This window comes from Corythoichthys intestinalis, chromosome 12, assembly GCF_030265065.1.
Source record: "Corythoichthys intestinalis isolate RoL2023-P3 chromosome 12, ASM3026506v1, whole genome shotgun sequence".
Taxonomy (NCBI): domain Eukaryota; kingdom Metazoa; phylum Chordata; class Actinopteri; order Syngnathiformes; family Syngnathidae; genus Corythoichthys; species Corythoichthys intestinalis.
The window spans coordinates 41719850-41745205 of record NC_080406.1 but is presented as its reverse complement, the minus strand read 5'-3'; the positions used below and the strand labels follow the sequence as shown (position 1 = coordinate 41745205).

Sequence of the window (25356 nt, the reverse complement as noted above, 5' to 3'; positions counted from 1 at the left end):
TTTATGTCTCTGGGTCAGAAGTGAGGTCTTCCTGGGTATCCTACCATAGAGTCCCTTTTCATTCAGACGCCAACAGATTGCAAACAAAATAAATGAAGATATTACTACCGAAGCATCTGTAATTGCACTCATTTTCTGGGAGAAATTGAGCATTATCTGACAGAATTGCAGAGGTGCCAGTACTTTTGGCCAGCTGTGTATATAAAAAGAAGAAAATAAAATGGAGCAGAGCATGTATTCATACGCAAGCCAAACTACATTTTTCCATTTTGTACAGCTATTACTCATCAGGATGCCAACTGGCTTTTGGAAAGAGGCCACATACATGCAATTTAAATTTAAAAAAAAAAAAAAAAAAAAAAGAGGAAGGATCATTTGTCGAGACAAACGAACTAGGCAACGATACCACTGTGGTGCTGCTTTAGGATTTTGCAATTATAATTGGTAGCTTTTTAGTAATTCATGACTCCACACTTAGAGAATGGTTGTAGATCTGACCCTCTCTGTGCCATGTCTGCATAAAATAATATACATTGAAGTTGTTCTTTCAGAAAAAAATATCGAGAACTTACATGTTTTTGCAATTGAGTAGAGCTGGTTTGAATAACACAGCCACCAGTTAACACGCACAACTTCTTAAAAACTGCTGTTAAAAAGCTAACAAATGTTTTTTTTCATCTTTCAGTGAGGACACTTGTTGGTTATAATCTTCTCCATGGAAAATATTCAAGCAGAGGCAACATCTTAACATCTCTGAAAGCCATTCATGTGACCCACGGGCCACAAGTCCAAAATTCAGCAGAGATAAATAAAAGATGTGACAGTTTTGTTGCAGGCTCTCTTGCTATTTGTCTGGCGTCAATAGGTCGACAAGTCGACTCAGCATGCAGCTAAAATCCGTTCTGTTTTCTTGTAGATTTTTAAAGGCCATACGAACACAGCCTTTAACGCTCTGAGCCATGCTTGACGCCTTTGGAGGCATCAGATACGAACTGGCGCTCCAGAAGACGCTGTGAGGGGCACTTGAGAGCCACAGTCATAGTCGAGTTCAGCCATCCGGGAGCGGCTCATCATTCGACTGTGGGAGTACGCTCGTCTGTCTGTTTGTCTGTCTCTGAAACTGCGGATGTAGCTCTGTTGTAAGACAAATACAAAGATAAAATTCAAGAAATGAGGACACGAGATAAACAAAAAATACAGAAAACGGAGTTTCCAACAAAAACTTGCAAAGCCTGGGAGTAGAGAGGCCCACGGAAATGTTTAGTTGACAGGAATTTTGAATTTATGACCATTATTTGTTATTGAAGAATGTCCCGATCGTAAAATCAGAGACAGAGTCTCTGATTTTGAGAATGCCGATAACGAGTTCCGATCCGATACCGAAAAAAAAGTTTTTCATTTTAATTGTTTTTATTTGAATGAATTCTCTTTTTTAATTTAATCACGCTGCTGAGAACAGCCTCTCACTTACACAATGAGTTGCCACAGTACACTACTATGTAACAAGCTAAACAATGACTGACACATTTGTACCCTTGATCGTAGAGCTACCAAGCTTCTCTGGCAAGATCAAAGCTACAAACCTGTCAATCATCATTAACTTTAATTACCAAACGCAAACTGCACTGGACAGTTTTGCTGCACAGCTTAGCAGGAGAGTGTGGCTCTTTATGAGCATTAAGCAGAAAGACATAAATATATTTTTTTAAATTAAAAACCCGAACTTTTTCACCTGTTCTTAATCCTCTGAAAAATGGCGCGATCTGTCCGATTTTTAATCACGTGATCGGATCGGGACAGCCTTAGTGTTATTTAAAGAATAACTAACTAAAATAAATTTAAAATTTATTAACAGTACTTAAATTCTTACAAAAAACACAGATACCGTTTTAACAAACAAACAAAAATACAATACAAATCAGTGAAACGGCAGACAGCTGGGACAGGTTTGTTCAAATATCAACTGTATCACCAGACAAAGTTAAAATTTGTATGCAGGTTGACTCAAATAAAAAACAAGCCCCAAATTTATATAGGCATCATTTAAAAAAAAAAAAAAAACGAAAAAAAAAAGACTGTAGCTAAGATTTGTTCATTTTAAACACAACGCAAGATATATTGAAAAAAAAGCTACAGTCTATTTCTATTCTGAATAAAAATAAATAACACCTATCTGAATTTGGGGCTTTTTTGTGTGGGGCAGGGTCACCCTGTACTTTTAATTAGTGTTGCAACGATACCAATTTTTGGCCATTTTTTATATATATATTAGGGATGTTCCAAACGACTAATTTTCTCCCGATTAGTCAGCCGACTATTTTTACGATTATTCGACTAATCTGATAATTTTTTTTTTTTTTTTTACTAATTTAATAATGAATTTTTTTTTCAAGTTTATTAATTCCCAAATACACATTTTGGAACACTTAAATTCTTTATCACCCTATAAATAATAAACATAAATACCGATTATAAATCACAAACAATGAGGTTAAATGCTGCTGGTATTAACTAGTGCAAAAAAAAATGTAAACGGAAACACTATGACTCCACCTTTTTAACATGAGTCAAAACAATTCTTACTTTTTTGTGGTATGTCTCTATTGTTTTAAATGTTAAAATGAATTGCAATCGGCCTCATGTCCCGGACAATCAATTTCAGAATACTTTGTGTGAGTTCAGATGCTCTTTCTGGGGGAGGGGAAAAACTGTCTGAAATATTACCACAATTATTTTAAATCAAAGGCACACATAGTCATAGTAACAAAAATTAAATATATAGTATTAATTTTAGAGTATATTCCTATATGCACATATATACACACACACACACACACACACACATATATATATATATATATATATATATATATATATATCTATATATATATACACAATAATACTTTATAATAAAAAGTCATTAACATTTGTGCAGTCATGGATTATAGTAAGCAGGCCAGCGCTGTGTTTCCATATATATTTTTATTATATTATGTGTAAATATACATATATATATATATATATATATATGTATTTAAAAAAAAAAAAAAAATTCTATTTTTTTCCCCAAGTGGGAGCTTCCATGATCCTAATAAATACAATTTGCATGCCGTGCACAGAGATGTTGAGATCTACAGCTTTCGGGAGCAGCAGCAGAGTAGATTAAAAACGTGAAGTACGTGGGGGGAAACAATGATGCATGTTGATACGACGCACATAAAGGCAACTTCAATTTAAAAAAATCGTTAGAAAGTTGTATGGATTTACTATCCACTAGCTTGTTGTTTTTTCTCGTCTTCCAAAATTACACCTGCGTGACGGCACTTCAAGTGTTCGTTAATAGCTGATGTGCTACCATGGTATGCGAGCTCAGCTTGGCAAAGAGACACACAGTGGCACCCTCCCTATTTCCTTGAAATACTTCTAGGCTCTGGCCATTCTGGTCCGCTTTTTTGGCTTTATGCTGCTTTCAGTACTTGCATGGCGAGCGTCCGCCATTCTAAACTTTATCCGCATGTAATTTTTTCTTTTTTAACCCATCGTTATCCGTCGACGGTATGTTGTGCCCGTCGAAGCATTTACGTCATGAATGGCGTCGACAATGTCAACTAGTCGGGACAGCTCTAATACTGATACCACCATTTCGGCCCGGATCGGCCCCCCGTGTCGATACTTGTATCGGTGCATCTTTACTTTTAATACATTTATTGTAACCTGGTGTGGGGGCAACAAGCTATGACGCACTGGTAGAAACACTGGAAGAGCTTTCTATCAAGGCCAAACATGCTGCTGTCTTTCCTGAAACTTCCTCTAACAAATACTGCACCTAATGCTTTTTTTTCTGTGACTTTCCGAAGTCCTATTTCGGATGCTTGAAACTTAATACTTCACTGTTCTATAAAGGTAATCCATTTTTTTCTAGTGTTGCTCCATTTCTCTTCACTCATTACTGATTCCGACACGCAGATGTGTGGTATCAGCCGATGCCAATAGAGTACCAATACATCATTTTGAAATATATTTTCTTATACTAAATTACTGCATACTCACACATGACGGTAAAGTAATTGCTTTCATGGCTTGGTCACACACTGCTTAACTCATTGTCTACTATTGACGGCAGTTGACGTCCAATCGATTTGAACTGGGAGGGTCGGTGCTACTTCTACCGGTTCAAATGGATTGAACGTTTACTAGTAATAAACTCAATGAAGTCATAGCAGAACAGTGTTGTTTTCGTCAACGATGACTATAACGAAAACATTTCGTCGACAAACAATTTTTTCATGACAATGACGAAATGATAACAAGCTAAAAATGTGTCTTTGCTGACTAAAACGTAACGACACGAATGCCAGTTTTAATCTAACGAGACAAGAACGTGATGAAAATACGCCATAGTTTCCTTCACATGTTCACAATATGTGACATTTTATTAGTTGCAATGTTCTTTCGGAATAGTTGGAACTTTTTTTTATTCAATTATTTTGGAATGAAATGTTCGAATTTTACAGACAAAAAAATTAAGTAAATGTCAGCTAAAAACTAGACTAGATTAAACTTTTGAGTTTTTGAAAAAAAAAAAGAAAAACTAGACGAAGACAAACACATTTTGAAATGACTAAAACAAGACAAAGACTAATAAGTACTATTGTCCAAAAGACTAAGACTAAGAGGAAAATTAAAAGGGCTGCCAAAAACAACACTGCAGCAGAATGATGATTAGATGCTCTCAACATTTTGGGAAGGGTGACAAGTGCTCCTTTTGACGGCAATGCGCATAGCTGGCGACCACCTTGGGTAGGGCGACTAGCTGTTGTGAAATACAGTAGATCTTGAAAAGTTGCATAGCATCAGCAGTATCGGTAAATAAAAATAGCATAACAATTTTAAAGAATAGTGTTGCACTGATACCGATTCTAATATCGATACAGATACAGTAATTTATTTTCCCTTGACGTAAGACATTCCCCTCATTCACATGGCTCTTACCGGTGAAAGCACATCTCCTTCAAAGCGCTTTTTTGGGTTCGGCTTGCGATGGAAGCCTGGCTCAGTCTGGGAGGGAGGGACTTTCGGGGGCTGCGTGCTCCGGGCTGGGTGGTGGGGGTGGGACGTCGCCGGGTGGTGGTACTGCTGGTGGTGACGGCCGTTGGCCTTCTGCTTTTGGCTGCTCTTCTGGTTCTGTTGTTTTTTCTTTTTGTTCTCGTTCTCCTTTTTGAGCCTCTCTTCTCGCTGCCGGATACGCATGAGCTGCACTCTCCTTTGTTGTCGACTTAAAACCACTAGAGAGAAAAACAGAACATCATCAGGAAGAAGGATGTTATTCATTTACTGGGGAAGAGGATGAGGAACAATATTAACACATTTTGAAGTTTTTTTATCGTTTGATCGTATCCAGCCCTCTTAGTCCAAATGGATTGAATGTCTATCACCGTCAATGGCAGTAAATTAGTAAATTTATGAAAGAATGAAAAAAAAAAAGGTTAGTTTGAGTTTCGTAAGTGGTAATATGCTGAACTTTGAACATTGTGTTCAATTTAAAAACAGCTCATTTGTAAAGCAACTTGATCGTCTATCACCAACCAAATGGCAACTAATTGTGCTGAACGTCAACAACAGGGGTCCCAAACTTGAGGCCCAGAGGCTAGTTGAAGTTCGTGGGACAATATTTTACGGCCCACTTTTTGACATTGAAGTGTATTAATAGTGGGACCTGTGCGTAATTTTCCAAGGACAATAAAAGTTATATAAATTTAAATGAAATAATTATTAAACCACCAAATAAATAGATAACATAGTACTACACGTACATTTAAAAAAACAAAACAAAACATGAATTTAATTAAAAAATTGCCATGGGAAGTAAAAAAAAAAAAAAAAAAAATTTAAATAATTGTAATAAAAATCTAATAATCAATGAAAAGAAAATTATAAAAACAATAATACATTTAAAAAAAATCAACAATGAATACATACATTTTAAAAACTGTGCTCCATTATTTTGCTTTTTCAATTTATTATTATTATTTATTATTATTATTGTTAATTAAATCTGTAATGGACAGACATAGTTCAAGATAACTCTAGCTTTCAGTGTTGTTTTTAACCAAAGAGCCAAAGTGAATTAGCAATTAGCATTAGTCCCATTTTTGAGGCGACCCCTGGTCAGTAATATTGTGCAGACGCATACTTGTCATACTCACTTGTCCTTAAATTATTGCAAATGGCTGCATTTTTAACTTTCTCATTTTTCAAAGATACTCTCTTAAAATGGTCTTGATGTAATAGTCTTATTTTTCATCTCAATCTCAATTTAATTTTAATGATTCTTTTGCACATTCAAACATGTTGTAATGTAATGCAACAACGTAAACTCAAATTCTGTGAACATCATGAAAATCATAGCCTGTCGCCCATGAGTGCGTGTGTTCTTGTCCATTGTTTTGCTTTTCTTTGTGAGCGCATGGATAACGAGGCACCATCTGCCAGGGAATTGCTTAATGAAACCCCCTTTTTCTTTTCCTCGGCTCACCCTCTCTGGACCCCTTGGCCAAATGCCACTTATTGTGTCTGTATGTGTTTCTATGCTGACCAATGATGTCAGAAGTATTGATGAAACAAAAAAACTGAAGAGGAAGACGAGCCAATTATGTTTAAACAGATCAGTAGTGGGCTGCACGCAATTGAATGGCTGCCACGTGATTTTCCTCACTGGCCCACTTGAGTGCCCTGTTTACCCAGTATGCGCCAGTTCTGACCCCGGCTACCCCACTTTTCACAGCTGCTCCCACAGCACCATCCCCCTTTTCTCCATGTACTTCCATTATTTTACCACATAAAAACCTGTAAATTGCTCTAATACAGGATGCCCACTTAACTCTTTCAGTGCCATTGACGATGATAGATGTCCAATCATATGGCTATTTTCATCCGTCTGCTGTGAAATAGTTTGTCCTTAGTAGATCTCCAATCGATTTGAACTGGGAGGGCTATGAGAAAACTAACATTTATTCATTTGCTGTCAGCCCTCCCAGTTCAAATGGATTGGACGTCTATTGCCATCAAAGGCAGCTAAAGACTTTGAGGCCTGCAGGAAAATATTTTATAGCCCAATATTTGTATTATAATATGATTATTTTTATTATATTATGCAGTAGTATTAGTGGCCTGCGCATATTTTGCCATGGGCAATTAAAAAAAAAAAAGAATTCAGTAATTAAATGTTTTAAAAAACAAAAAAAAAAAAAAAAAAAAAACATAGTAAAACAACTTTAATTCAACAAAAAATGGCCGAGCATGTAATTTACCATTGGAAATGAAAAAAGATCAAATAATTAATTGGAAAAAAATCAAAAGAAGGGTAATTGTAATTGATTACGAAAATGAATAATACATACATCAATTTTGACAAAAAAAAAAAAAAATAGTGTGGCCAGCGTACAGTGGTATGAAAAAGTATCTGAACCTTTTGGAAATTATCAAATTTCTGCATAAAATAAACATTAAATTGTAAATGTTATCTGATCTTTGTCAAAATCACACAGATGAAAAAACTGTCTGCTTTAACTAAAACCACCCTAACATTTATAGGTTTTCATATTTTAATGAGGATAGCATGCAAACAATGACAGAAGGGGGAAAAATAAGTAAGAGACCCCTCTGCCTAAGCAGACTTAAAGAGTAATTAAAACCAATTTTTACCAAACAATTTAAGTCAAGTGTGTGCCCAATCACTGATGAGTGGTTTAAAGCTGCCCTGCCATCTATAAAACACACATCTGGTGAGAATTGTCTTGATGAGAAGCATTGTCTGATGTGCATCATGGCTCGGTCAAAAGAGCAGTATGAAGACCTGTGATCAAGGATTGTCGATTTGTATAAAGCTGGGAAAATTATACAAAAACATCACTAAAAGTCTGGATGTTCATCAATCGACAGTCAGAGAAGTTGTCTACAAATGGAGAGAGTTTTGTACTGTTGCTTCTCTCCCAAGGAGACAAAGATGACACCAAAAGAATACAAAGAGAGGTTCAAAAGAACCCTAAACTGCCTGCTAAATACTTACAGAAATCACTGGCACAGTCCAATATCTCACACGCACACATCAACTATATGTAAAACTATGGCCAAGAATAGTGTTCATGGGAGGACTCCTAGGAGGAAGTAGCTGCTGTCTAAAATACATTGTTGCTCGTTTAATGTTTGCAAAAAGGCACTTGGTCACTCCACAGAAGTTTTGGCAAAATATTTTGTGGACTGATGAAACCAAAGTTTAATTGTTTGGGAGTAACACACAACGTCATGTGCGGAGGAAAAAGGGAATAGCTCACAAACATCAACACCTCATCCCCACTGTGAAGCATGGTTGAGGGAGCATCATGATTTGGAGCTGCTTTGCAGCCTCAGGGCCTGGACAACTTGCAATCATTAATGGAATGATGAATCCAAAAGTTCAGCAGGATGTTTTGCAGGAAAACCTGAGGCCATCTGTCAGACAGTTGAAGCTAAAAAGACGATGGATGCTGCAACCGAGTGGCCAAGTCAAAGTCCAGACTTGAACCCCATTGAAATGCTGTGGCATTATTTAAAGACAGCGATTAATGCCAGACATCCCAGGAATCTGACTGAACTACAGCAGTTTTGTAGAGAGGAATGGGCCAATATTAGTCGTGATCGATGTGCCAGACTGATCTGCAGCTACAGGAAGCGTCTGATTTAAGTTATTGCTGCCAAAGGGGGGGGCACAAAATATTAAATGTAGTGGTTCACTTACTTATTTTTCCCCCCTTCTGTCATTGTTTGAATACTATCTTCATTAAAATATGAAAAACTATAAATGTTTGGGTGGTTTTAGATGACGCAGACACTGTTTTTTCATCTGTGTGATTTTGAAAAAGATCAGATCACATTTGATGGTGATTTTATGCAGAAATGTGAGAAATTCCAAAAGGTTCAGATACTTTTTCAAACCAATGTATATTTAGCTCTGGGAATTTAATGTTTTGCCTTCCTTTTTTAATTGTAATATAGCTAACATAACAAACTAATGATGACTTATACTGTAGTTATGTTTTTACCAAGAAGTTAGCCAAGTTAGGAACATTAATCCCTTTTTAGGGAATCTTTGATGCAACCCAAACTCTTTTACGAGAAGCCGCCCGATTGAGTTTGAAACCTCTGGTTTATAACAAAAATTAACTTCATTTCTTATCCATCCCGCCACATGTGCAGCAACGCACAAAATATGCAAAGAGGAAGCCGGATATTGTATACGTATCGATTTTTTTTTCATGTTTGCTTGTCAGTGCGGAAGAAGCTTATGAGTACTGCACTTGTTCCTATTAAAAAATCATGTCGTCCCCGGGAATCTGTTGTGTAGTTTAAATGCAACAATGCTCTACGTCTATTTCCCTTCACTGTTATATTTTTCAGTGACAAGGCTTCATCGCTCTTCCCATGCCCACTAACTGAAAGCTATTACAACCAAATGTTAAATCCTGTTTTTGAAGGCTAAGTGTGACATTGTCATATCTGTAGTGGTTGTGTGAGTGCTAAATGAATGAATGAGCAAGAGACCTTGTATTTGTCTGTTATTGTGTATGAAAGCATGCCTCTAAGAGTCATGTGTTGACGATTTTGCAGCATGCATTTGCGGGTGCCATCTCGCCATCTGTGTTGTGGTTGCTTTCAGTGCGGATAAAAAGGCGATTTGCCTTAACAACACACAAACACAGAAGCACACATTATGTTCCCTCATTATGGTTATGATTACAAGCAGAATTAAACCGTTCGATGAACTTGTGACAAATGGAGAGTGTCTAATATCACTGCAGGAGCTTGGGGTGACTTCATGTCGATACTTAATAAGATTTTGTCTTGTATTTTGACGTACAAAAATGGGTTTGTAATAGGGACAGGAACATTTGGGTACCTCCTGATGCGATAAAATTTGCAATACAAGGCTCACGATAATGATTATCTCACATAATGGCAATACAACAATTATCGACAGGTGTCAGGAAATCAAGCTACGATATTCTACGCTAAAATTACAATGATCCCTTGCTATATCGCTCTTCAAACTTCACGCCCTCAGTCCATCGCTGAAAAGTATTTTATTTAAAAACGTTGAAATATATGCATGTATACATCTACTTCATGTATGTATGTATGCATGTGTATATACTGTATATGTATATATTTCTATACAGTGGTCCGAAAAAGTATCTGAACCTTTTGGAATTTCTCACATTTCTGCATATAATCACCATCAAATGTGATCTGATATTTGTTAAAATCACACCGATGAAAAAACTGTCTGCTTCAACTAAAACCACTCAAACATTTATAGGTTTTCATATTCTAATGAGGATAGCATGCAAACAATGACAGAAGGGGGAAAAATAAATAAGTGAACCATCACATTTTGAACTCCCCTTTGGCAGCAGTAACTTAACCAGACGCTTCCTGTAGCTGCAGATCAGTCTGGCACATCAATCAGGACAAATCTTGGCCCATTCTCCTCTACATAACTGCTATCGTTCAGTCAGCTTCCTTGGATGGCATGAATCGCTGTCTTTAAGTCATGCCACAGCATCTCAATGGGGTTCAAGTCTGGACTTTGACTTGGCAACTCCAAAACGTGTATTTTGTTTTTCTGAAACCATTCTGAGGTTGACTTACTTCTGTGTTTTGGATCATTGTCTTATTGCATTCATCCTCTTTTTAGCTTCAACTGTCTGACAGACGGCCTCACGTTTTCCTGCAAAACATCCTGCTAAACTTTTGTATTCATTATTCCATTAATGATTGCAAGTTGTCCAGGCCCTGAGGCAGTAAAACAGCTCCAAATCATGGTGCTCCCTCTACCATGCTTCACGGTGGGGATGAGGTGTTGATGTTTGTGAGCTGTTCCCTTTTTCCTCCGCATATGACGTTGTGTGTTACTCCCAAACAATTAAACTTTGGTTTCATCAGTCCATAAAATATTTTGCCAAAACTTCTGTGGAGTGACCAAGTGCCTTTTTGCGAACAGTAATGAGCAACAATGTTTTTTAGACAGCAGTGACTTCCTCCTTGGAGTCCATACATGAACACTATTCTTGGACATAGTTTTACACATAGTTGATGTGTGCATAGAAATATTGGACTGTGCCAGTGATTTCTGTAAGTCGTAGCAAACACTCTAGGGTTCTTTTTTACCTCTGAGTATTCTGCACTGAACTCTTGGCGTCATCTTTGGTGGACGGCCACTTCTTGGGAGAGAAGCAACAGTGCCCAACTCTCTCCATTTGAAGACAACTCCTCTGACTGTCGACTGATGAACATCCAGACTTTTAGAGATGGTTTTGTATCCTTTCCCAGCTTTATACAAATCAACAATCCTGGATCGCAGGTCAGACAGCTCTTTTGACCGAGCCATTATGCACATCAGACAATGTTTCTCATCGAGACAATTCTTATCCGGTGTGTGTTTTATAGTGGGCAGGGTAACTTTAAACCACTCATTAGTGATTGGGCACACACCTGACTTAAAAAAATTGGTTTCAATTGCTCTTTAAGTCTCCCTATGCAGAGGGTTCACTTACTTATCCCCCCATACTGTCGCTGTTTGCATGCTATACTCATTAAAATATGAAAACCTATAAATGTTTGGGCGGTTTTAGTTACGGCAGACACTATATTTTCATCTGTGTGATTTTGACAAAGATCAGATCACATTTGATGGTGATTTTATGCAGAAATATGAGAAATTCCAAAAGGTTCAAATACTTTCCTACCATTGTATATCTCATTTATATAATAATTTTTACATTTGCAGTGCTTAAAATCCATTTATTAAAATATAGATATTCAAATAAGTTTTTTTTTCTTTCTTTTTTTAATCACACTTTGGGGAAAAAAGGAAAAACATTTAGAGAAAACCAAGCTATTTGTAATTAAAAAAAATAAAAAATCACTATATCACAGAGACACAAAATATTTTTGCAACATTTCTGAATATGTTCTGTTTACAAAAATGAGTGTCTTTCTTACTTCATTGCCTGCTATTGACAACAGCAGACTTTCAATTCATTTTGATTTGGAGGGCCAAAATGAATTGGATGTCTAGTGCTGTCAATGGCAGCCAATCAGTTAACATAGACAATTTTCGCGTGGAAAATTTGATGTTGATCACAGTCTAGTATGTGAAACAATGTAAAGCCACACAACTGTAACACAAAATAACATGTGAATTGTTTTCTAACATAAGCATCATGAAAATAGTCATTGCTCCTAAGCCCCCATCACATTAAGAAATGTTAGTGGCAAAAATGCAGTGGTTCCATACTCACCCTCTGTGTGAGAAAAACCTTCTGCTGTGACTTTCCACTGAATCAGCACGCCAAGTAGTGCGAGGACCGGCCACACTCCCATGATGACCCACGTGAACCAGCAGACTTGCTTTTTGGGCGCTACCTGTATTGATGACAATTCCAATCTTTGTTTTTCTCATTAACATAATTAATTCATCCAAATCACAGAAATCCACTGCACCAAATGCATTACCCTTGTAGTTTATAATGTTAAATTTTATTTATTTTATTTCTTTTTTAGCTTGTTTGCTACTTAATGAAGTTTTACTCCAGTTGATTGGTATTTGCTACTCGTAAATTGCACTTTCATGCAGTTTGAGTAACACTTGGAAAACCAATTTCAGTGCTTCTTAAGCATTTAATTGCCAATGATTAGTCTGAAATGACTATTACCTATAGTACAAATGTCCAGACACTTGCAGATTAACCCTTTACAGGGCAAGTGAGTATTTTTGGTAATTAAAAAAAAAAATAAAGTCCAATAAAGACCCAGCGATCACAAATTAACAAAGTGATAGTTTGATCGCTGCAAGCCCACCAGTCAAATTGGATTAGACGTCCATCAATGGCAGTGAATGAGTTAATATTTGGTATACAAGTGTGTCCTACATGATCCAAAATGTGATGTCCATGTATGTCACAATTAAAATTATATGAATATTTGTTAATAATTATTTTTTGTGTATAGCTTTTTTTTCATGAATAAATTATAAATTAGGGTGCAAGTAACTATTATTTTTATAATCCATTAATCGGACGATTCATTAAATGATTAATCGATTAATCGGATATATGTCACTTTTTTTCAATAACCTTCACATTTTAACCTGCAGTTATTTTAGGCATGTTGTAAGTAATAAATGAAAACAAAATGGATGACTAGTTCCTTCAAAAATAATATTTTATTACAGCTTTCTGACTAACTTTAGTCTACAACTGTACTGTTTTAAGAAAATAAAATTGAATTTTTAAATAAAGGTAATGAGTTTAACATTTCAAAAAAGAATTTATCAGTAAACAAATCAGAGAAAACATTCATTCAAATAACAAAAAGAAGTCCTGCTGATTTACATTTTTTTTCTTCTTCTCGCTGCTATATATTGTGTCAATGACTCATTTATTTTCTCTAAAAAAAACTAAACAAAAATTTCAAATAAGGAGGAGGAAGACTGTAATGAATCAGTTTTCTTTATCAAACAAATGTTTATAAATACAATCCAAATCCAATTTCAAAGCACACTCTCTTGTATGCCAATTTACAGTTTGAATTTAAATTAGTGTTGAAAGAAGACCTAAGGCTGATATATGCTTCTGCGTAGCGTTGACGGCGTACCTAAGCCGTTAACACAGACCCGATTTACAACCCTACGCCGTAGCCTGACATGCACCTCCAAAAAATCCTAACTACGCGTCACGCCAACGCACATGACGTGAATATCGAAGGACTATGATTGGTCCGCTCAGAACGTTATTTTTAGTTCAGCACACCAACACCGGCGTTTTCAAACATTTGCAAACATCTTCTGTGTCCTCTACGCTTCAACAATTGTATAAATAACTTTTGTTGTCCAATACTGATTAGCTGCAGCTGCAAATACACACCACCTATGTTGCCATTGCTGTCAATGACTGGAGGAAAACTAAAGGAATTCGACACAGCCCACAAAACCATACAAAGACAAAGCCACACCTGTCTGGTGACATGGAAGTAAATTACAGAGCAACGCATTTCCTTGACGCTGAACTTCGAATGCGCAGTGACAGCGTAGAGTCTATGCCGTCGCTCCGCCGTCACCGGATCGCAGAAGCATAAATCAGCCTTAAGCTGTTACATGAATGGGTTTATGTGTGTGGTTTCTTTATAAAAAGAATTTAGACAACTTTACTATCTAACAACAACTCAAGTGCTAATATGCTTCTCCAAAACACAATACAAACGGACACTTAAGACACTGATTAGCATAATCGCTAAATAGCTTAGCGATCTGTGCTAAGTAGTAATATCTCATCAACAATACAATCGCCCTCATTTACTTACCTCTGACAGAGGCACATGGGATCTAACCACAGAAAAGACAATCTAACTCTCGACATTTTGTTATGTAATTGATTCGGCAACCCAACCATAGTGTAGCAGTGAACTTTCTCTCTCTTGCTCTAATTATTGGCACACGCAGCCTCACATTACACACTCACAATGACCCAAATGGGACTGCTCATAGCTGCCGGCAAAAATCGATTATCAAATTAGTTGGCTAATTTATGAATCGATCTTAATCGATTTGATCGATTAGTTGTTGCAGCCTCATTATAAATAAATAAAATGTTAATAAAAACAAAATTCATCAAATTACAATTCATAAAAAGAGAAATGCGCTTTGGTTATGGCCCCCAATAACACTCTAGGCCTTTTATTTATTTATTAAAAAAAAAAAAAAAAAAGTATTTCAAAGTACTGTATTTAACTTATTGCCTGCCATTGACAACACTACACATCCATTTCACTTAAACTGTAAAGCCTGACAGTTAATGTTCATCTTCCATTGCCGTTGACGGCACTAGTCCAATCCGACTGGCTGGGGTGAATGAACGTTCGTTCTTGTGCTGTAAATGGCACACAATGAGTTAAATAACTGCCCTATAAAAGATTAATAAATCAATAAAGCAAAGTGCTTGCAGATTTTCTACTAAGTCTACAAAAGCTGATGTGAAATCGAAATTAAGCTTGCTGATTACGTACATTTATTGGCAAGCCCAGTAAGGAGAGGACAAGGTGTAAATATAGCCTGAAGGAAGTTTTAAAGCACCCCACTGCTCTCTTGGTCTGGCAGTGTGGGTCTAATGATATTCTTGGACAAAGTACAGACTGACTGGACTGTACCAGACTGGATGATTCATGACGAGAAGGCTGTATGACCCCTCGGCCTGCTGCAGTATTTCCAAAGCGTAGCAAAAGTGTCTCACTGCATCTCCGGCAAAGAAATGAAATGCTCCACTGCACATTACCAATGAGTCATCAAGTAGTATGTTGTGCATGCACTGTGCAAGTGGTTGGTAAATTGTTATTTTCCACATCGCCTTATCTGATTTGATATCTGCTCATTGCTTGACAGATTTGGAAATCGAGTTTGCAGAGCTGCATAACTCTACCTGAATAAGGGTGTTATCTTTACTTCTCAGCGAAGCAATTTACTCTCAACTCGGAATAATAAATCGTATTTCTGTCTGTTTGTGCAATTAAAAGTTCAGCCGGGAACACAAAGAAAGTAGAAGAAGCACCTTGAGTCTCTCGTAGACGTAGTGAACCATCGCGAACAGCTCTATGAAGTAATCCACCGTGATGGTGATGATGGCTGATCCAAAGGTAGCGGTCGAAAAGGTCACAAAGCAGCGCTGCCACTGAAGAGTGAGGACAGCAAATAGGGTTCCAGAACCCAGAAGGATTCCCAAAGGAACCCACACTGTTCGGGGGTGGTAAAATTCCTCCATGACCTTCAAGAAGGGAAAGTGACAACGATTTACTTCCTGAACTTAAAATACTTAACGGATGATGTGTTTTCTTGTTGTACACATATAAACATTTAAAGCATCTTGCAAGTACAATGGAACCTTTAAAAGTTATACGCTGAAATTCTGGGCAATTATGCTTCAAAAGACGAACGAGTTCATATCCATGCGATACTGACTCTTACACTGCCATAGGCGACATACTATGTTCTCGTCAATAACGTTTTTTATTAGGGAGGTGTAGAGGAGAGTCTGACACTGGTTCCCTGTGAATTTCAAGCTCACAAACAATTTTACTGTTGAAGAAAGTGATACACTGTTTTACATGTGAGATCAGTCTGGTTTCATTAAGAAACAACGGGACTATGAGAAATATGATCCATGCTTGTTACTAGAAAATGGAAAGTGGTAGAATCGAATTTTTGTTTCCTTATGAAAGGAGCGTATTTAATTGCTAGATTTGGTGTATATATTAGGTTTTCACCTAGTGCTTTATAGGCCTGGTGGGCCACCGAGTTTCCCTTGCCCCGAATAGGCTAAAACAGTTATCTCATTCATTTTTTTACTGCAAGACCGAAGCACGGCGGATTTTCTTATGAGAGAAATCAACAAAAATCCCAAGACGGTTAATGCAGGTGGTGAAAAAAGGAAAAAGGTGATGCTTAACATTGAAGGAAATGATAGAAAAATATGAGCGTGGTGTGCACGTCAGCCAACAATACGGGTAGAATATGTCTAGTATGATCTTGAGGACGACTCTGATTATTATTATTATCATGGTAACATTGGAAGAAAGTCTCCAGCTTCGTCAGGTTTTTAATCAATTAACTATCCGCTGATGCCAACAACAACAGAACATAAACAGAGAAAGTAAAAGCTTCCCACTCTAATGCACCACTCTCACTCTGCCGTTAGTCACACGGTGCGTACAGGAACAGCATGCCAAAACACAATCGCCACACAGACTTCAAAATGATATTGACGGGACACATTCCCCAGACACTGCGCCACTCCTTCAAGTACGGGGGCCCTCCATTCTCAAACACATGCAGCGATCCAACGCCAGATTTAGGTTGAAAAAGTACAAAAGCTTCACTGCATACAAATAGGAAGGATTGTCTCAGGAGTGATGTGTTCGAGGATTCAAGGTTATTATTATATTTTTCGTCCCATGCATGCAATTTGAAACGTTGTGAAAAAAAATCAATGGGCGAAATTAACGGCTACGGCATTGGTCTAATAATTCGCAATATCATTATTGTACTTATTATTATTATATTATTATTCCGATTTGTATTTATAATTTATTTGTTTTGTTATGTGTAATTGCTATTTTTAATTTGACCTACAGTATTTATTAAGAATTTAGACTAGGTTTTTGGTCTGTGGAACGAATTAATCGAATTATAATGTATTCTTATGAGAAAATCCCACTTGACATACAACCATTTTGACTTACAAATCAGATCCTGGAACGAATTAAATTCGTATATAGTGTGACCACCACTGTATATATTTTAACCACATTTTAACAGTGTCTGGTGATACGTTTGAAAGCGCAATGTCGACATGTTATGGTTGATGTGCGTTGCGAGCCTGTTGCAGCTCTCTGCCATTGTACAGAATTGCATATTATTTTTGAATTTTTTGTTTTTGCTAAAACTGTGTTTTAAGACCTAGCCTTTTTTAAGTAGTAAACAAATTGCCCGTGATAACAAATAATAGTCAATAACATTGAAATGTCACATCACATTTAATTTTTATTTAAATTTTTTCCCCAAAAAACATGGTGGGCTTCCATTTTCTCAGGAAAATAGTAACAGTCATCATCGTTATACAATCACAAAACAAATACTTTGAATCTTAAATCAATCAAAAATGCTCTGAGTGGAAATATGAGATTGGCTGTTCTGAAAATGGCTGACAGTGAATGAGATGATCCCACACACAATAAAACCAAAACTTTTTGGACATAATTTCAAAAGGTATGGTTAGTGATAGCAGTGAAAATGTTTTGTAGTCCACCCTCCTTACATTGTAGCCAGGGTTATTCAAAGGGTTGGCAAATTTTACTTTAATATCATTAGATAGTTCTAACTCATCAGTATAAAATGTGTTATACAGGGTGAGGCAGAGCAACTTGCTTATTTAAATTTGGCGTCCTGAAGCGATGGTTGTTCTGAGGATGGTAGGGATGGATTTATTTGAGAGGGTGGGGCTTAAAGTTTGGTTCTTAATATGCGTTATTTATTTTGTGTTTATTTTTCAGAAACCCCAGTGGGCATCAAGGAGTGGACGAAGTTGGAATGCGCTTTCGTCATTGAGGCATTTTTTTGTTTAAGTGGTCGCTCAATCATCAAAATGCAATGTGAAGTCCGTAGACGTTTCAATATTGTATTCCTGGCCTGCAGTCGACTGTTTCATGGGTAAACAACATCAGAGAAACGGGTGATGTAAAGAAAAAGAAACCTGGCCTCCGACGAACAGCGAGGTCACCCCCAAACATTGACGCGGCGTACCTACCAACTTCTGTTTCTGTCCAGTTAATATAGATTTTATGATGGAAACCGCCTGGATTTGATTCACTTTTCTACTTTCTGGCCGTAAAGTAATTACAAAAAATTTGGAAGTCATCCAACCCCAATCTGATTGCATTTACGAGGTTCCACTGTACTTTTTAACATTCAATCTGGCTTTTGTCCTCACCACCAGTGAAGCCACTCCAACCAATAGGCCCAGCAGTAAGCCCACCATAAACAGCCCGACACTGCGGACCAACATTGTCACCAGGCCGCACAAAGTCCCAATTCCTAGGCCGATGCCCACTGATGCCTCTATGCTGAGCTGAGTGTCCATCACTCTCTCCTTGTAGCACAGCATGAAGATGACCACAGAGCCGAACATTAAGCCTGTAAGGAACAGCACGGCCTTGAAGCATCTGTAGCCTGTGGAGAGGAAGAAAGACCGCAATCAAACTACCACTCATGAATTCATTTTGATGTATATAATAAATGAGTTTATCACTTCTAAGCACCTAACTGAACTGTGAGGGTGGCAACGAGTGAACGTTCCGTCCTTCGCAAATACATTGAAAGGTTTTTGCCATCAATGGCAGCCATTGAGTTGATAAAATCGATTATTTTAGCTCCTTCCTACACCTGAGTATTAGGGTCAAACAAATGTAGTAAAAAAAAAATAGGACTAGGGAAATAAAGTAATTAAATTCGATTAATGTTGACATATTATGAGAATGAAGTCATATGTTGTAATAGTAATGTAGTGTTATGTCATTTCCTGTTTTATTTTGAAGGCTTCACCCTCCTCATGTCTGTGTACTTGTCCTTCCTCTTGTCACCTAATTGCCTATTATTTCCATCTGTTCCCCACTACCTCGTGTGTATATATTGAGTTTCCCTTGTCTTTTGCAGAAGTGTCTTACAACTTATGTTGGTCATGTCAGCCTTATTTCATAGCAATCATAGTTGTCTAGATATTATCCTCCATTTGGAATGCTTTGTGTTTGAACTTTTGATCCTAGTTATCTTAGCTTTTCCATCCATTTGGAGTGTTTTATGTTTGTACTTTTCCTCCTTTTTGGAGTGCTTTGTGTTTGAATTTTTGATTGTAGTTATCCTGACTTATTCCTCTGTTTGAAGCGTTTTATGTTCAAAGTTCAAAGTTTGCTTTATTGTCTGTACTTTTCCTCATGCCAGCAGAAGAACCTTTGTTTTCCTGATAAAACTTTGTTGCCAGAACTCCGCAGCTGAGTCCGCCACGTTACCTCAGAGTGACAACTATGAGAAAATGTCATAATATTATGAGGAAAAGTGTTGAGATATTATGAGATTAAAGTCGTAATGTTATGAGAAAACTGTCGTAATATGATATTAAAGTCATAATTCTACATAATTTTTCATAATATTACGAGAAAAAAAGTAAATTTACAGAATTTTACATAATCGAAAAATGTATTACGACTTTATTCTCGCAATATCGTATTGGCCCGAATATAAGACGGTGTTTTTTTTATTGAAATAAGATTGAAAAAGAGGGGGTCATATTATATTTGCGGTCTAGACATTATACCCATTCACGACGCTAGATGTCGCCAGCTATCATTGAAGCGATGTTCTGTTGAGATGACAGAGCTCAGCTACTCTCCCAATTCATGACGCTAGATGTCGCCAGCTATCATTGAAGTGATGTTCTGTTATGATGACAGATCTCAGCTACTCTCCCCATTCATGACACTAGATGGCGCCAGCTATCATTGAAGCGATGTTCTGTCATGACAAAGCTCAGCTACTGGTTTAACCAGTTTTCATTATTTTATTGCAATGTTTTTCCTTATTCAGATTTGTTTCAAGACTACAGTTACAGTTAGACTTCACTTTGATGGTTAATGCAGTTATTACAATTTTGTTGTTTTATCACAGTAGATTGGTTTATTTACATTTCAAAACCCAGAATCCACTCATTTACGAATGTGATTGAACTTTAGTTTACATATTTAAATGTTCAGGTATTAAGATTTAAATGAGGCAAAGTAGCATGCTTTTTCTCTCAAATTTATTGTTACAATCATTTGTTTCAAATGCACTGTAATTATTTTCTGTATAAAAAATTATTTGGTGTTCAAAAAGTCTTTTTTCAAACTCGAGTCTTGAAAGAGAGGGGGTCGTCTTATAATCAGGGCCGTCTTATATTCGGGCCAATACGGTATTATGATTAGTTTTGTCTCAATATTGCAACTTTTTTCTCACAGTGTTATAACATATGACGTTATTCTTGTAATATAATGATTTTAATGGCAAAATATTTTTTTATATATTTTTTTATACAGAATTTTCAGTTTTAGATAGAAAGTGCAATTAGAAAAACCCTGAAAAGTTGTGGTCACAAAACAACAGAGGTGGGTAGAGTAGCCAAAAATTTTACTCAAGTAAGAGTAGCGTTACTTCAAAATAATATTACACTAGTAAGAGTAAAAGTAGTCATCCAGAAAATGTACTCAAATACAAGTGAAAAAGTATCCAGTGAAACGAACACTCAAGTAATGAGTAACATTTTGAGTAACTGCTTGTTTTTGTTTGACTTTATTTATTTATTTTTTTAAAGTTTTTTTTTTGTCTCACCACAAAGTTTTCTATATGAACTGTTGTTATAATGATACTGTACAAAAACCCATTACATAACCACATTAAGCCAAAGGAAAAAAAAAATCATTAATGAGAGCAAAAAAAAAAAAAAAAAAACAGTAATGAAGCATTATTCGTCCAAAGAGCAAGAGTGCCCTGCGAGCATGAGTGCCCTGCCCTCTAGTGGAAAAAAAAAAGTTTGAGTAGTGATTACTGTAGTTCCTTCATAGTTACGATTATGAAAATAAAATAAAAGGATCATATCTCCGGTTTTCTGTGGTCAATCGGTGCCAAATAAAAACTGGGAGAGAATTTTAAATCCGCGATTTCGATTCATGTTAAGGGCAGCGCTCTATGTATGTCTACTTCATTTGTTCCGGTGCTTCAAAGACACGTGACTGAACAGGCTTGTGTGATCATAGAATGGCAAGCTTGCATTTGATTGGTGTAATGGATGATTATTGTTTCGACGTCTTATTGGTAGAATTAGTAGTGCCACTCTTGCCAATAGCATCGCTGGCAAAAACAACAATAAATCTAATATGTAGAATAAAGAGGAAAAATAAAACGACTCTTGTGTAGCCCAAAGTAGCAGCGTAAGAGTAGCGTTTTTTCTTCACAAATCTACTCAAGTAAAGTATGGCTTAGTAAAACTACTCTTAGAAGTACATTTTTCTGAAAAGGTTACTCAAGTAAATGTAACGGAGTACATGCAACGCATTACTACCCACCTCTGCAAAACAGTGATACTTTGTGATGGTGACCTTTAGGTGCAAGTGATGGAATTTCCAGCAAGTATTTTAAACAATAAACAAATGCTCCTTTTGCTCATGTCAGTAGATGTATTTTAATCAAAAACACAGTGAAAGCTTTCTAATAGTACAGCTCCACGTCTATTTGGTCTTCGATGTGGCCAAAAGCAGTAGGATGTGGTGTTAAAACAAAAGCAATAATTCACAGCTTTTTTTTTTTCTTTTTCACCCTTTCAAGTGAATGAAACCAGCAGACTGCATGACAAGTCCTTCATTCTTTGTCGAGTTGTGTGCAGTATTTTGTTTGAACTATTTGGACTGTTAGCACTAGAAACTGCAATAGCAAGGTCTTCACATGTTGGCTTTCAAACACACAGACAAATCCTCATTAGAATGTGATGGAAAAATCTGATAAAAAATGTTGGAAACTGTGGACAAATATCCTATATCAATGCCTGCCATTTAAAACAACTGACTTTCAATTTATTTGAACTTTGAGGGTGTGGTGGCGAATGAACAAATGTTCTTTCACCGCCAGTGTCCCAGTTCCAATGGATTGGACATCTACTGCAGATTGTCAATGGTAGCCAATGCGTTAATCATCATATTGTAATACTAAAAGGTCATGCGCATTAATTTGCCAAATGCAGGCTGCTGCCCTTCTAATTTCCTTTTCTTTTGTCTCTTAGCGTGGCATCTTCAGTATTTCTTGGCTTTGGGTCGTTGTACTTCGCGTTGCATCATTATGTTGTTCTGTATTCCAATAAAAACCATTCAGCTCTGTTTTGCCATCATTAAAATTTCCATCTCTTTTGTTGTTACTTTCTGTTCGACGACTCAAGGGGAATAAACCTCAGATTAAATGATAGTAGTGTGTGTATTGCACACTTCCTTTATCCAGACCAGAGACCAAACTGTGGTGGCCATTTGATGCAATCCTTTTAGCTTTTCTTATCCTTTGTCTAACTTTTCTAAAGGCATCCGCAAATCTAAAATTAACTTTTGTTGGATAAGAACTATTTCAAATTTGTATTTGTTCTTCTATCATAGTTATAAGTATAAACCCTGGCTTTTCTTGTCTTCTAGCAAGACAAATCCGTACATTGCATTTGCCTTTCTGCCACTCCTTCTCATTGTCTGCTCACCTTGTCTAATATCCCTCGAGCAATCAAGCCCTCGATCCCATCTGTTCCTGTCAGCTTATGCCCTTTTATTTCTCCTGCTTTGTCCTGGCCTTTTGTCTCACCACATCTCACATGTAACTTTGTTCAGCTGAATTAAAAAAAATAGATGGCCTTTTGTCTTCCCACATCTCACATGTAACTTTGTTCAGTTGAATTAAAGAAAATACACTCACAATATATGACATGACCTTTGTGACTGTGAACAGGACCTGATGAATAGACATTTGCGCATGGATGATATTTTAAAGACTACTGTATAATGAGATATAATGAATCTGCCTTCACATAAGCTACACGGTTTCTTTCAATGTTTTATCATTTTGAACCAAATTAAACTAAACTAAAAACTAATTAATGTAAAAAAAAAAAAAACATGCACTGTATGTTGTATATGTCTATATTTTGTACTTATTAAATATGTATTCATTTTTCAAATCCAATTTTTAGATGAAAATGAAATTCATCTATTGACTTATGCTGTTTATTTCCTACTTTTTGAACATAACAAATATTTTTGCAAACTATTTATGTAGTTTTTATGAATAAAAGATTCAAGTTTTGTATTATTATCATTGTATTGTATTTTTTATCACTTCTGTTTTTTGTGCTTTTCAAATATCTTTAATCATACTTATGTAACTTTTAGAAATCTAAAATTCATGCATTTACTATTTTCATTTTTTTTTTTTTTAAATTTTATGTAAAGTATTTTCTGCACTATAAAGCACATTGGAGTATAAGGCACACCTTCAATGCAGGGTTGTTTTCGTCAACGGTGACGATCATGAAAATATTTCGTCATCGAAACATTTTTTCATGACGATGACGTCACGATGACATGCTGAAAACGTGTCTTGGGAGACTAAAACATAACGAGATGGATGCCAGTTGTCATCTGACGACACGAAAATGAGATGAAAATTCGCCATAGTTTCCGTCATAAATTCACAATTTGCAATATTTCCTATTGTGTGTGTAGTCAGAACGCGTTTAGCAGCGTTGAATGGGCTATTTTAAAATGGTTTTTATGTACAGGGCACACTGCATTATAAGGTGCAGTAGTAGTAGTAGTAGTACTGGTTGGGGTTGCGTATACATCCAGTAGATCGAGCTGCGCTAAAGGAAATGTCATGCCATGATTAACCGATACTGATCCATATGTAAGGCGTATTGGATTATAAGGTGCACTGTTTGCTTTTGAGAAAATTGATGGCTTTTACTGTAGGTACACCTTATAGTGTGGAAAATTCGGTACTTATGAATATATTTTTCCAACAGATATATGCAGTTTTAATTTTACTCCTGATTTTTGTACTGTTCAGATGTCTTTAAATTCTATGTTGTTCTAATGATTAAAAAAATATATATTTATTTTACAATTTACTTCATAAATCTAAAATGCTCATTGATCAATGATCATTAGCTGCCAGCCTGTCCCAAATGGATTGGACGTCTAATGCTGTCGATGGCAGCCAATGAAGTGAATAATTGTGATAAATACAAGCAGAACCTCAATGCAAACAGTAGACTTGTGCACAACATACCAAAGAAGCAGTAGATGATTCCAAAAAGGCAGCTCATGGAACAGACCACAGAGGGCACAATCTCATATCTCCTCTCAATCTGCTGGTCACATTTCAGGCCCAGCTCGGTCAGACCCAGCAAACAGCCGGTAGAGGCCATGTCAACGGATGTTATGGGAGCCAGCGTTGACGGGAGGAGTCTGCAGGCCAGGGATGGAGAGGTTGTTGGAGGGGGTTTCTAGATCAGTGTGTCTCACCCATTCAGATCTGGGAAACTTAAGAACAAAAAAGGTGGGAGAAAGACAGCGAGAAGATTATTGATCGCTGGAAGTGCTCCGCTGGAGAGCCGATTGTGCCTGAAGCATGCTTGGAGTTTTGACGACAAACCTTTTTATCCTTGCAACATTACTGGATTGAATTACATGCTATGCAACAGTGATTCCCAACAAGTATGACAACAAATAACAAACCAGCTAATGGTACGCTGCAAATTTATAATTTCTTAATCAGATTTCTTTTTCTTAAATCTACTCAAATAGTTTTCTCCATCTTGTTTTGAGTGACTAGTTAACAGATGAATGTGGCAGATTATTCCACTTACTAAAAGTAAATATTACTATTTGTTCTTATTAAGCCGATACATCTAGAATTTGGTCATTTTTCCGCTAAATCAAGAATAATTAGCATTCAAATAATGTTTTGAACAATATCTATTCTTGGATTAAGAACAATTCTGACATTTTTAAAAAAGATTAAATATACTAATTTATCGCTTAAAATAAGTCCGTTAAGCTTTTTTCAAGTAATCTGAGTAAAATTTACTTGAAGAACTGGCTAATGATTTCACTTATTTCTAGTAGATTTACACTAAAAACAAGGGAATTCAACCAGTT

At 36.5% G+C, this 25356-nt stretch overlaps 1 protein-coding gene across 1 annotated transcript; it reads right to left on the bottom strand.

Moving 5' to 3' along the window:
* Positions 1–164: 164 nt before the first annotated feature.
* On the bottom strand, positions 165–24623 carry LOC130927090 (transmembrane protein 198-B-like). The gene is made up of 6 exons (XM_057852631.1): positions 24485–24623; positions 18573–18811; positions 15639–15851; positions 12339–12462; positions 4993–5285; positions 165–1134 (listed from the first exon to the last, which is right to left on the bottom strand). Exons 1-6 carry the CDS (start codon positions 24621–24623, stop codon positions 982–984), a joined length of 1161 nt encoding a protein of 386 aa, XP_057708614.1. The 3' UTR covers positions 165–981.
* Between the last annotated feature and the right edge of the window lie 733 nt (positions 24624–25356).

Bases quoted from the DNA above. Each gene is read 5' to 3' on its own strand.
- LOC130927090 (XM_057852631.1), bottom strand. From the start codon at position 24,623: ATGGCCTCTACCGGCTGTTTGCTGGGTCTGACCGAGCTGGGCCTGAAA. The intron at 18,812-24,484 runs GTATGTTGTGCA...TCCTCTCCACAG, and splicing joins AATCATCTACTGCTTCTTTG to GCTACAGATGCTTCAAGGCC. The intron at 12,463-15,638 runs GTGCTTCTTCTA...TCATCAATACAG, and splicing joins ACGTCTACGAGAGACTCAAG to GTAGCGCCCAAAAAGCAAGT.